Source organism: Papio anubis, chromosome 10, assembly GCF_008728515.1.
Source record: "Papio anubis isolate 15944 chromosome 10, Panubis1.0, whole genome shotgun sequence".
Taxonomy (NCBI): Eukaryota; Metazoa; Chordata; class Mammalia; order Primates; family Cercopithecidae; genus Papio; species Papio anubis.
The window spans coordinates 51641145-51654945 of record NC_044985.1 but is presented as its reverse complement, the minus strand read 5'-3'; the positions used below and the strand labels follow the sequence as shown (position 1 = coordinate 51654945).

The following is a 13801-nucleotide window of genomic DNA, read 5'->3' as shown; positions in this document are numbered from 1 at the left end:
GCACCACCACACCCAGCTAATTTCGTATTTTTAGTAGAGACGGGGTTTCACCATGTTGGTCAGGCTAGTCTCAAGCTCCTGACCTCAGGTGATCCACCCGCCTCAGCCTCCCAAAGTGCTGAAATTATAGTCACGAGCCACTGCATCTGGCCTATTTCCTATCATTTCTATGCTATGAAATACATTCTTCTATCCATAATGAAAGTTTAAGGCTTAAGTTTAATTGCAGATGCTTGGAAGAGTTAACATATTATCCTCAACAAAAATATGCTGCTAGGTTATTTTCATTCATCCATTCCATAATTATTTATGTATACCTCCTAAGAGCTAGATACTGTGCTCAATATCGGGTGTACAGCAGTGAGTCAAATAGATCATGTCTGTCCTTGTGCTACGTTGGCCTTTACTAGTTTAAGAAGGGAAAGAATCTTTTAAGCATCTAATAAAGTTAGGAAGATTACTTCTGTGAGATGGGGTAACATAAAGTGAAAGCTGGAGATCTGAAGACAAGCTTTTCTTTACCCTGATCAGCTCTACCTATCTTCATCTTTGTAGGGGGAAAATAGCAGCTTCTGAAAAAGTACTTCCTATTCTTGGCTACCAGCTACTCCCAAGTCTTTCATTTGTTAATTCATTAGTGCCTATTAGATGCCAGCTCAGTGTTGGGTAATGACTGAGAATCTAGAGGTGACAGATGAGTCTACTGTGAAGGAGCCTCAGTCCAGCTCCCTTGTAAGGAGAGTGACCACATCAATTTATCATCCAAACTAAGGCATTTCTGAGAGTGTAGAATAAAAAAGGCACCTCTTGCAGAGTGATATAAACATACCTCCTGCAGCTGTGCCTGTTACATCGCCTTCTTAAGGAATAACCTATCAAAAGTAGTGCTGCCTCTTGAAGGAGATTCTGATGCTTCGTCCGCCAACTTGTGTCTCTTGTTTTTGGAGGGATCAGTGCTATAACTGTAGCCTCCAAGATGGGTGGAAAATATTGACAGACATTTTATGTGAGTTACATGCCTTTCTGGAGAAAATAAATTCAGCACTTAAATTTTTTTTATTTGAATGCACTTTTTGAAAGCTCATGGGTGTCACAAGGGTTTAATGCAAACTAAAAGGATGACTAATCAAAAAAATAAATAAATAGTTGTAGACTTATACCATACAACAAATATTGGGATGCCTATAACAAGAATGTTCAAGCCGACTTCTCTGTGTCCTGTGGCAGGACTGTTAGGCTTTAACTTAGTATACAGATTTCGTGTTGACTAACCTCTCAATTCACAATGACTTCACCAACTGTATCTTGCAGGCTGCCCAGTGGGTCTCAGCTCTACTAGCCAGTACCTCAACTTTCTGGCAAGGACATCAGCACTGAGTATTTCTGCCACCAGCACCCTAACTAGAAACAGTTAGCTGCCCATGCCACCCCTTATGTCATCTGCAAGATCTCTGTATGTTGTCTTTCAAGGAGAGGTGTGACTTACCTTGGATCAGAGAAGAAGGATGATGGCAGTGGCTGTGGGAGGGGTGGAGGAAGGAGAAGGTTATTGGGGTGATCTTTCAGATTTAATCATGTGTTAAAATGAGACCTTTGCACGGGGAAATAAGATTTGAAGCTGGAGGTACAAAGTAAAAGTCAGCCAAACCCATCCCAGCTTATTTTCTTGCAGCAGTTAATAATAATTTGTTGAAAAATTTAAAATACAAGACAAATGTTAAATTGAATATGACACTGGGACAATAAACTTTTTAATGAAGCATTTGATTTTTTTGTATTCCGTAAGTTCTTTCCACTTTCCTAGAATTCTTCTCTTCTTCTACCACTGATTGTGAAGTTTCTGCAAAAAGTTCCCTTTAAACATTTTACCTTGTTAGAGAAACTATATAAAATACTCAGTTTTCTTATACTTGATCCAAACCAATCCATTAAGAATGGTAGAAGGAAGAAGAGCAGGATAATATTACTTGGGGAAAAGTCTAGAGCAGTGCCACTTACAGTGTGATCCATGTACTGGCTTGAGCCACACTGTCAACCAGCTACATTATTAAGCACGTTGTACAATTCAGCTGACTTTTTTTCTCGGTAGCAAGACTTTCTCAATGAAGGAAGCAATGGTTGACTTACGTTCTGGTGCACACTCCATACCTCATGTGGACCTGCAACGAATGTTTTGGCAGCTGGCTACTTTGAGTTTTCACTGATCTAAGGCACAAAGAAGGTGATTTTCTAAAGTCTCATATTAAATACTATGAACAGGATTAGATTTCAAGTCTTTCCTTATTTTTTTTTTTACTCTGTGGCCTAACCTAGAGTGAGGTCTTAGTTCACATCCATGAATTGATTTGATTTCTTATTATTCAAGAAGTGAATTATTCTCTGTTACTCTGCACCTTTCACTAGCTGTTAAACCTTTACTTTAAAGATTTTGGAAATTACTACACATTAAAAAAAGAAGAAGAAGTAATGAAGATAAAACCTTTACTTTAAAGGTTTTGGAAATTACTACACATTAAAAAAAGAAGAAGAAGAAGTAATGAAGATAAAACCTTTACTTTAAAGGTTTTGGAAATTACTACACATTAAAAAAAAAACAAGAAATGAAGTGGATGTCCTTCCCCAGAGCAGTGCCGCATAATATAAACAGAGGCTTAGCTCCCTCCTCCTCCACGTGACTGGCCACATGTGTGAGCCTCTGCTTGGAAGACTGCCACCATGTGCTGGGCTCAGAGTCCTTGCGGTTTCCCTGGGCTTTGTGCTTACACCAGATGGCTCTGCCTCAGTTGGCTGCGTTGGCCCGTAATTTAGGTAGTGTTCCTGATATCCGTAGATTTACTGTCTCATTAATTTTAACTTTTCCAAAGCTTTTCCCAGTCCAGAAGCCACTAGGTTAAATCTCAAGCTGTGTGTGTCCTATTAATAGGTGACTATCAAAGCACCTTTCTATAAAACGGATCAAAGTAAAGTGAGAGTGACTGTACAAAAAAGTTGATCCTGTGAAGTTATGCGTTGCCTTTTCTTTTCCTTTGGTATATGTCTTGTGACTGATTAGAACTTTTCTGGAATTCACATGGTTCATGTGACAAGATCATAAAGAGAACTTGAGGCTTATTTCCGTAAGCGTTTGTTTTTTAATCAAGTGATTATATGCATTGAAAGAGACACAAATTATTTCTGGTCTTATACATAGACTATATTGCAGAACATTTGGCCCACTGTTTTAATTTGTAGTACTAGCTACATGTGAGCCTTCCCCTCAACAGTGGTTGTGAGATTGTCATTAGAGTCCTAGAGTATTTTGACTTATATGCATATCGTCTTATTAATATTTCCAGAATGTGCTGCTGGATATAAAACTCTTGGCATCCAGACATGTAGCATAAGTAAATAAAACCTTCTTGCTACAGACAGAAGAGACCTGGGAAGACTTTGCTTTGTGCCTCTAGAAATCAAAGTTGAATGGATTCCCTGTGTCATATCACTTCTTCCCTCCACGATGTGATCATTTCCTCTTCTCCTTTGTTTAATTATATTCAAACTCATGACCAATACTTTTAAAATCCGTAGAAGAGAGTCAAGGTTTCTGAACTGTACAAGAAGCTCCAGCACACTTTGCAAGATGCAGAATGATGCTGCTTGAGCTATGCCTGATGCCTCTATGTATGTTTTATTCATCTACTGGATGACCTGCAAGAATGCCTGATAGGCACTCTTAGAACGTTTTACCTCTCGGATTAAGAAACACCTATGTTTTCCTAATAAAGACTTCTGTTTCTTTTTAGAAAGAGCCTTCTGCCTAATTCCGCAAAACTATACTTGTATTTATGGGAATGTTTAAGACCTTTATTGTCAGAAAGTAGCCCTAAAAAGACTTCACCAAATATGCACATGAAAAGATAGAGAAATGCAGAGTAAAATTATTACAGGATACCACGACAGAGTTATTAGAATGGCTAAAATTAAAGACTGACCATACTAAGTGTTAGCAAGTGTGTAAGTTCTAATGTCTAGAACTCTCATACACTGCTGGTGGGAATGTAAAAATGGTACAATCACTCTGGAAAATATTTTGGTAGTTTCTTACAAAATTAAAAATACTTCTCTCATGTGATCCAGCCATTTTACTCCTAGGTATCTACCCAAGCAAAAAGAAAATGTGTATCTATACAAAGATTTGTACATGATTGTTAATAACAGCTGTGTTTGTAACAGCAGAACTCACAAATACCCAGATATTCATCAAGAGGTGAATATGTAAACAAACTGGTATAGCATACAGTGGAATACTACTTAGCAATAAAAATGAATGAATTATTGATCATGTTCCATCATGGATCATGATCATATTTTTTATTGATGAATAAAAAATAATCATGATCAATAATTCATTCCTTTTTATTGCTAAGTAAAATAATTATGTGAGAGAAGCTAGATAAAATGAGTAGGTACTAGATGATTCTGCTTGTGTAACATTTAGAAAACGTAAACTAATCTATAGTGACAGAAAACAGATCAGTAGTTTCCTGGAGACAGCAGAGGATCAGGAAGAGGAAGGTGGGAGGAATTACAAAGGGACACAGGAAAACTGATGGACATATTCATTATTTGATTGTGGTGATGGTTTCATGAGTGTGTACACATGTTCAAACTCACACTGGAAAAACATGCAGCTCGAGATAGGTTAGTTATACTTCAGTTAAGGCTATTAAGCAAACAGACAAAAAGCCTCACCCCTAAGCTGCTTACATTAGTATAAGAAAAGATGTTAGGAAGTATTTAGGAAAGTAATTGTTAAAGATTTCAAAGGACATGGCCCCACTGATAATCTAGTAAATGCCCTGAAACCACTTTTGCGGAAATTATGACCGTGGAAGAGATCAGACCTGACTCCATCTTGCTTCTAACCTTTAAGCTGTCCTTGTTCATTCCTGGGAGTAGGCCATTAACCTTGGGAGGGAGTTTAGTTTATAGTTGAACTCTGAAAATTTTGTTTAAGAGTTAAAGCCCTCTCCCCTGCACCTCCCAAAAAACCACCTCTTGCCTAGGAAACAGTCTGCCTTTGTAGGATTAACATATTAGCTACAAGATTAGAAATTAACGGTTTAGGGGCCCTGCAGCCTCTGGCTGCCAAGAGTCCGAACCACCCCAAATTCCTCCTGGGAATAACATCACTATTGTAAAACCTAAGATCAGCGCTTGAGAGATTTTGCAGCCCCTGCACTCAGTGCAGCAGCTGGCAGCACCCAGACTAGTAATCTGGCTCAATGAGTTCTGTGATCCCACCCAGGGACAGAAGACAGCAACCTCACTTCAACCCCCAGTGATTCCATCTCCAAACCAACCAGTCAGCACTCCCTACTTCCCAAGCCCCTTCCTCAGAATTTTCCTTGAAAACCCCAACCCGAAATGCTTGTAGGAGACTGGTTTGAGTAACAATAAAACTCCAGTCTCCCACACAGCCAGCTCTGTGAATTACTTTTTCTCTATTGCAATTCCCCTGGTCTTGATAAATTGGCTCTGTCTGGGCAGTGGCCAAGGTGAACCCGCTGGGCAGTTATAGCCACACACCCTCTACCCAGAAATGTGCACACAAAGTTTTGCCTACAATTCAGAGGGTTCCAAGACTGAAAACCCCTGGTTAAGACACCTATAGAATTCTTAATCGTTTTCAAAGAAACAAAGTACTTTTCAACAGCTGTGGCTGCCAGTCAACAGTCCCCCCCGCCCCACTTTTTTCTTTCCAAAGCAAGTAAATTAATTCTTACCTTCAACTCAGATGAATTTTGAGTATTCTTGGTAAACATGACTTTACTTCAAGTTTAGCCATTTTTCATACAGTATTTTTATTTCTACTTTCTTCATCCTTATCCTGAAGAGGAATTAAACTATAAGCTTACCAGTACATCACCTCTGTAAGCTACATTAGGATACATTTTTATTGATTACACCTTTTCATTGCTTTCAAAATGAGCAATAATAACATAATGATTATTGGACACTTCCCATTACCACACTGTCAGCTAGTTCATAAAACTGTACCTTAAACACATTAAAGGAAATTCAGGATCACAATACCAATTTTATGGTAATGTTTTAAAGAACAGATTCAGTATCAGCCAGTTTTGTTTTGCCAAACTGAATCAGACATTTGCACTATGACCGAATAATACTAATAAACTGGAACTTACCTGAACTGTAAGGAGAATGGCAGGTGTATTTCTATGTTTTCTTTATTTCTCATATATCCCTTCTATATGTAAATAATACTAATACTCAAGTCTGTTTGGCATTTTAGTCTTAAAGTCTGCATATCCATAGTACCTGTAACATTCCTAGAATTGTAACCACCCCAATGGGTTCTTCCTGCCCACTGCACAAATAAAGACCACGGCATTGCAGTAAAAAAAAATAATAATAAAAATCGTTTAATTGACATGAGGCTGGCCATGCCACGTGGGAGGAATTGTTCCTCAAACCAGTCTCTCTGAAGGCTTGTAGGCTAGGGGGTTTTTCGAAAGCCGTTTGGAGGAAGGGATGTAGGTGGGTAGAAATGGGTGCTTGCTACTGATTGGTTGGGGCAGAGATAAAATCATAGGGGGTTCAAAGCTGTCCTCTTGAGCTCACTTGCTTCTGAGTGGGGCCATAGGAGCAGAGTTTGGCAGGTCCAGGTGGCGTCATGGACGTCAGACATGCAAAAAACCTGAAAATCTGAAAAGGCCAATCTACAGTAGTGATGTTATCTACAGGCATGGCTGGCAATCATTTATTTCTGCACCTTACCAGAATTCAGGCTCTTCTCCTCCCCCTAGCCTGGTGGTCTCTCATTAGCTTTACAAAGGTGGTTGAGCTTCTGGGAAGTCCTGTTACCATTTAAACTATTAACATAACCTAACTATCTTCCAAAGTTAGCTGGCCTAAGCCCAGAAAAAATTAAGGCAGCTTGAAAGCTAAAGGCAAGAGGAGAGATTGACTAGATTAGATCTCCCTCTTAATAATTTTTGGAAAGGCAGTTTTACAATTTTTTCTAACCACTTTTTTTTCCTCACTATCCAGAATTCTAGTAAGTGAAATCCCAGGAAAAACTGCATGTAGTATACTCACTACTTTTAATTATTATTTGCACTTTCATAAATTTGATCATGAGAAATACCTTCTAAGGTGACTATACTGTGTCCTTCCCTATATGCAGAATCTTTAGGGTTTCCGAGGAAAAAGATTGAGAGGCATAGATTTGTATGCAGGTAGGTTTTTGAGGAGTGCTTTCAAGATCAGCATCTGTGAGGGAATAAAGGAAGTAGAATTTGGCAGATAGAGTAATTGTGTTTGAACTGCAGCAAATGCCTCCTTCAGCAAAGGGAGGAATGAAGCTGAGATGACCCTTAGCGTTGTCCTGCCTTGAGGCCTTTTTACTGTTGGACTTTTTACTATTTTTACTATTGTCCTGCCTTGGGGTCTTTTTACTATCATGACCAGTCATTCATGAATGCAGGCTGCCTTTGAAGAGAGGGCATGACCTTGGCTGAGACAGCTTTCTGTGGCCATGGAGAATTCCCAAAGAAGAACTAAACTGGATGGTTACCAGCCACCAATAATGCCAGCAGATGGCAGAATAGTTGCCTCATTCCTGAAGAGAAGATCTGGGCAGCACACCACAGTATCCACTACAGTCCACCTTTTGCACTACTTGAATCCACCTGGGAATGGTTCTTCTGGATTGGTTGATCTCTTTTCCTAGGGGGAAATTGTAAGAGGAAGGTTAGTAGTGTGAGTTACAGTCCTTACACCTGGTCTTGAGGCCTCTCTGATACTCCTTATCCCCATCATCTACATTCTATTGTAGATTTCCTCTGCTAGTCTCAGTGGTTTATGTGGTTGGGGTGGCCTAGACTGTCATCTCTGAAAAAAACTGAATGAAAATGGTCAGCCTTTGAAATCATGTTTGCCTAGGATATGATACCAAATACTCAATTGAGGTGAACCAAGAGTAGTTTATTTGCATTTTATCTTTTCCATGATGAGTCATGACATGCACAACTTTTAATAACAAAAGCTTTAAAGACTCAGGAAGGACAAGGTGGCCATGATGGTTCTCCATGAGTAACATTAGACATTCTAACTTTTGAATACTAGTTGTTTCTCCAAATTAGGTGAATAGTACTGATAACTAATGGGTTATCATAGGTAATTTGACTTAGATCATGGAGTTCCTTCAAATTTTATATCTAAACAATTTCAATATCAGCTGATTTACTATGAAAATAAATTTTTGTTCTACTTGATAACCCAGTCTTTTCATTAAAATTCCAGGAATCCTTACCCAGTTTGAATGATGTGATTGTAAAGTTATTAGAAACCTATATTCAAGAGTGCTTTTAGGGTCCTTTCCATTCTTTCGTGAACCTCCTAAGAGACACTATACTCTAACATTTTGCATGCTTGTGAAGTTTTCAGGAACTGCATCAGCATTAAGCACTTAACCATGGAAATGACTTTAAACAGTTATAGTTAAAAATACAATTGACAAAGAAATGTAGTTATTTCTGTGGTCTACAATAACAACATAATAACCATAATTATGATTGATAGCATATACTCAGACATATTAGAATTTTAGAAATCCCATACAATTTTGGAACATATATTAATATCATTCACTAAAATGTAAGCTGAAGAAGATTAAACTTTTTTATTATTTTTGACAATGCTTCCTGTGTAGCTAAACATGTTAAATAATTGCTCGCCTTTCTTTTAGATGCTTTGGGGGCCCTCTGTAGCATCTCAAAGTTAGAGGTCAGAAAAGACCATTTTGAAGCTGAAATTTGATTTTGGAAAGGTTATCAAATATATTAAAGTTTTAAAACACTTGGTATTATGAAATAGAATTCCAGGTTAACATAAGTCATTCATTTTGCCAAAATGATGACTTAAAAAAATTTTAAAGGCAAAAACCTTTACTTGTTGATAGAGGGAAGACTTAGCTTTTCAAACAGTCTGTCTCTTGTCTTTGCCTTCTTTTTTTTCCAGTAGTTTATTCAAAAGGCAAACAAAAATCTTTTATTATCTTTTAATATTACATGAAAATTTGTTTAAGAGAGAAAGTCAGATTTCACCCTTACATTAGTGTACTATTAATGTCTACCCCAATTTTTAATAAAACCTTATGGACAAACCTTCCCAATCTTAATCAGTGTAACCGTAAGGTGAGTTTCTCATAAACCTTTTATAACCCTTTACAAATTTTTGTTAAAGAGCAGATTAGTGCTTTAAGAAAATCCTGTTTGTGCTTTTATCTCAATGTTCAATTTACAGAAAATACACCTTTACATTTAGTCAATATATTCACACACAGAATTTTTTTACATGATTAATTTTTACAGACTTTCCACAACTGTTCAAACCTTGAACTTATTCTTACTAAATTTAAAACAATCCTTTAACCCTCTAAATTAGGCAAAATTTACATTCCTATGCCATCTTACAATCTTTTACCAAAAACGAATTTCATTCTCCTCGCACACCTTGCGTGTAAAACTGTTTTTTCAGTAGTCTCAATCACGTGTTATAATGGTAACTCAGCGACTTTTGATGTATAAATTTTCTTTCACAAATCTTTTCACGACTTACACAAACCATGTTTTGGACATTTTGACTTGTCCTGAACATCCCTCTTTTTAAACAGCCAGTTATTTTACTTTAGGACAAGAATTTACCATACAAGATCCTTTCTTGTGTAAAATCCATTTTCTTTATAACCTTCTTTGCATAGCTAGGGGGCGTGGCTAATTCCGCATGTCCCCAGGCCTTATCTAGAATCTAATGCTCCAAAATAGGAAAACTGAACAATTTCAAAAGCGTAAGAAGCAGTTTATGACCTTAAAGCGTTTAGCAAACCTAGTATCTGACCTGCCTAATTTAGTCCAAATGTCTTTATTTTACCAATAATCTTTAAAGCCATTTTTATTTCCCAAAGTTACATGAACTAAGACATTACAGTTTTTACTTTTCTGACAAAATATTTAAGCACTTATGTTTCTTAAAGACAATTAATTAGAGCTCTTTTATATAAACATTACACACACAACACATATATAACTACACAGATAAATGTTTTATTTGCCAGTTTTAAATTTTTTTAATTGGATTACTGGCTTTAGGGTAGAGTCCTTGGAAGAACAGGGCTAGGAAAGTGTGCAGTTTCTAGGCCCTAATAACCTGGCACAGCTGGAAGGCAAAACAGCTGCCCAAAAATTAACGATCCTATTTTTACACCAGATCCTGGATCCCAAAAAGACCAGACCCTTAGATTTTGAGGGAGATTTATCCATATCTAATTGCTGGGGTTCCATGAGGAAAACAGATTTTTTTCAAATAGGTCTCTGACACCTCCTGTTTTTCCCAAGGAGTCCCAGGCTGTTAGAGCTTGAATATCTACTTTTTATTAAGCTAACTTTGAACTACAGCACTTTTTTACAAAAAGTCCTTTTAAATCTTGTATTACCCAACCCTGGCTAGCCAAATGACCAATGTGTTCAGAAAAAGGAAAGTTTAAGATGGTTCGTGGAGGGGAAGAGAATAAACAAATGGTAAAGCCCACCCAGTTATCATACCAGAAAGTACTCATTCCCAAAGACAGGAATTGAACCCTGCACCCAGGCCACCATTGTGAAAAGAGAATGCAAAGCCACATGGTTACAAGGTCAAGCTCCCAGGGGCCTAACTGACCAGTTTGCCCGGCCGTCTTCAACAGCAGGCCTGTGGGGTCCTAGGCACACATTTTATCCTAAGATACCCCTCTTTATGGCAGAACAAGGCGGAAAGACACACAGAACACACCAGATTTACTATAGCTCAAGGTCAACCTCAGAATTTTTTTTTTTTTTTGTAGTAAGTAAAACTTTGCAGAGAGATAAACGGTGACTTTTACCACTCATTTAACCAGTTTGCACAGAGAGAGGCCAGAGTCTGACTGGTAAGAAATTCTTACCCTTTTGCCAACATGCCAGGTTCTGGGTTCCCCTTCCCTGAGCAGCCCTAGTGACCTTGCTTGCCACAATGTAGCCCTGGGGCTAAGCCACATCATAAAGGAAAATCGTCTTTTTTTGTTTGTTTGTTTCCACAGGCAAAAGCCTCTCAGTTTTGCAAGTTGCTGCCCAAGGGGTTGCATGGGGTAACCCAATTAACATTTTTTGTTCTGGCCACAGTGAAATACGTGAGACAAAACACAGACATCAGCCACTCAACATTGAACTGACAAGGCTCAAACTTGCCCCTGATGGGGCCCTGTCATCTTTAATCCATTTTTAACCGAGAGGGACTTTACTGAGGGGAGGGCCTCTAACCCAATCCTATCCTTTACTCAGGTAAAATGTACCCCATTACTTACCCAAAGGCAGCTGATTGGTGCTGCAGTCTTTTTCCTTTGTATTGGGATAGTAACTAAGCTGAAAGATTAGCAGATTTAACTTTTCATTTTTAAATGCACTTCCATGCATTGTTTATTCGGAACATTCCACAGTAAGTTAACTTTAGTAAGAGCCATTTCTGTAAGACTCCACTGCTTTCTGTGCCTAATGTGTAAGCGTGAAGGAAGTTAGTTTTTCAGAAATTAAGAATCTCATTTTTACCTAAAATATTGACTTTCCTCTAGGGTTCCCTTGATAAACTTAACCAATAGTTTTTTTCCTACCTACGTGCACAAGAAAAATGAAACAAAGGGGTAGAACACAAAAATCCCCACAAATTTTTAAGAAACAAATTGTACACCCCTACAATATTATCATTTGCTACCAGTTTTCTTTCTGACCTAGTCTGATGTAAGAGGCCTCTAACTGGATCCAGGCCAGTTAGTTACCAGATTAAATCCATTCCTAGACCCAGTCCAATTTCTGTCATGACTTCCAAACCCAGTTTGGATCAGAAATTTGCTCAAAGAAACTCAGAGAGCTCAAAACACAAATCCACTGGAGCTCCAAAATCTAAGAGAGAACTTACCCACAATCTCCAGCTGCTCCGAAAGATCAATGGATACAAGTGGGTCCTGCAGTTACCTTGCATGTTCACTCAGTGCTCCTGGTGTCATTAGAAGCTCTTCTTCGGATCCCACTTCTGACACCATCTGTTAAAAACTTCAGCCAAATTAAATTTAAAGGAGTTTAATTGAGCAATGAATGATTCACAAATTGGGCAGCCCCTAGAATCATAGCAGATTCAGACTCCAGGGGTGCCTTATGGTCAGACAAATTTATGGACAAAAAACGTGAAGTAACATACAGAAATCAGAAGTGAGGTACAGAAACAACTGGATTGGCTACAGCTTGGCATTAGCCGTATTTGAACACAGTTTGAACACCCAGCAGTGTATGACTCGTTGAAGTATGGCTGCTGAGATTGGCCAGGACTCAGCGATTGTTACAGGCTCATACTCCTAAGTTAGGTTTTCAATCTTGTCTACTTAGTAAGTTAGGTTGCAGTTCATCCACAAGGACTCAAATATAGAAGTACAGAGTCTTTCTCAGGCCATATTTACTTTTCCGTAACAGGGCAAATGAATCGGATTATTGCTTAGGAGACAAATGTTTGTAGAAACTTTCCAAAACAGGAATAATTCTTCTTTCAGAGAGTCTCAATGTGGGATTCTTAGTGTGTTAGAATCCTCTAAATTGTATACATACTTTTGTGAGCTTGTGTCTGGGGAGAAGGCCTTGAGGATATTTACCAAATACAGTGTACTAGACATTGTACTGGGCACTGATGTCACAAAGATTCATTTTTCCATTTATTCATGTATTCAATACAGATTGATATCCGTCTGTGTCAGGCACTGGGAACATAGTAGTGAACAAAACAGTTCCTGTATTCATTGGAGCTCATTTTCTGGGTATGTGGAGTAGGTAAAGGGCCACATCCAAAAATAATGCATAAATATATAGCATATTAGGAGGTGGTAAGTGCTGTGAGAAAGAAAAATTCTGGGTAAAGAGAGAGTGAGGGGGTGGTGGGGTGTGTTAATAGGGTAGCCACGGACATTTGAGGAGAAACTGAAAGGAAGGGAGGGAGGCAGTCATGGAGTTGTGGAGGAGGAACATTTCCGGGAGAGGGAATGGCAGGTACAGAGGTTCTGGGCGAGCCCCTGCCCTAAATGCTCCAGGGTCAGCATGGAGGCTCTGTGGCTGGAGCAGGAGCAGGGAGGGAGAGAGTGGTGAGGGATAAGAGGAGAGATGGAGCAGGAGGCCTTATCAGGTGGGTTTGGTAGACCATCGTAGAGACCATGGCGTTACTCAGAGCTGGAAGGCCAACAGAGGGTTTTGAATAGAAAAGTAACATGGTTTGTCTACATGTTAGAAGCCTCCCCTGCCCTCTGGTTGAAGCCTAGGCCATTGAGGGACCGGGGTGGAAGCAGTGAGACCACAGGTTACTGCACGAGTCTAGTGGCAAGTTGGTGGTAGTCTCACTTGGGGAGCAGCAATGGAGGTGGTAAGAAGTCATCGGTTTCTGCATATGTGGATATATTTCAAAGATGAATGTTTTACAAAGATGAATACAATTTTTTCTGGGTTTTCAGAGTTTGAATCTAGTGAGGAAATCAGATCTGTGACAGATTATTTCAGTACATGATGATAAGAGCAGGGATAGAGAGCTGGAGGATAATGGAGTTATAGAGCCTTTCCTGGGAAGATTCAGGGTAGGAAATGGCAAAAGATAAGCTGGAGTGGTTAGCCAAGGCCAGACCATGGAGGCTCTCATTGACCATGTTAAAAATTTGGACTTTATCCTGAAGTTGATGGAAACAGTTAAACAGCAT

General features: G+C 38.8%; 1 protein-coding gene across 5 annotated transcripts in view; it reads left to right on the top strand.

Moving 5' to 3' along the window:
- STK39 (serine/threonine kinase 39) overlaps positions 1-13801 on the top strand; it is a 292939-nt gene that overhangs the window by 263992 nt on the left and 15146 nt on the right. Inside the window, exon 17 of one of the 5 annotated variants that reach the window (XM_017946624.3) lies at positions 1312-1764. The exons of the other annotated variants lie outside the window; for them this stretch is intronic. Within the exon in view, the coding sequence (XP_017802113.1) occupies positions 1312-1415 (104 nt within the window). The 3' untranslated portion in view covers positions 1416-1764. Of the gene's footprint in view, positions 1-1311; positions 1765-13801 lie in introns of those variants that run through there. 5 annotated transcript variants of the gene reach the window in all.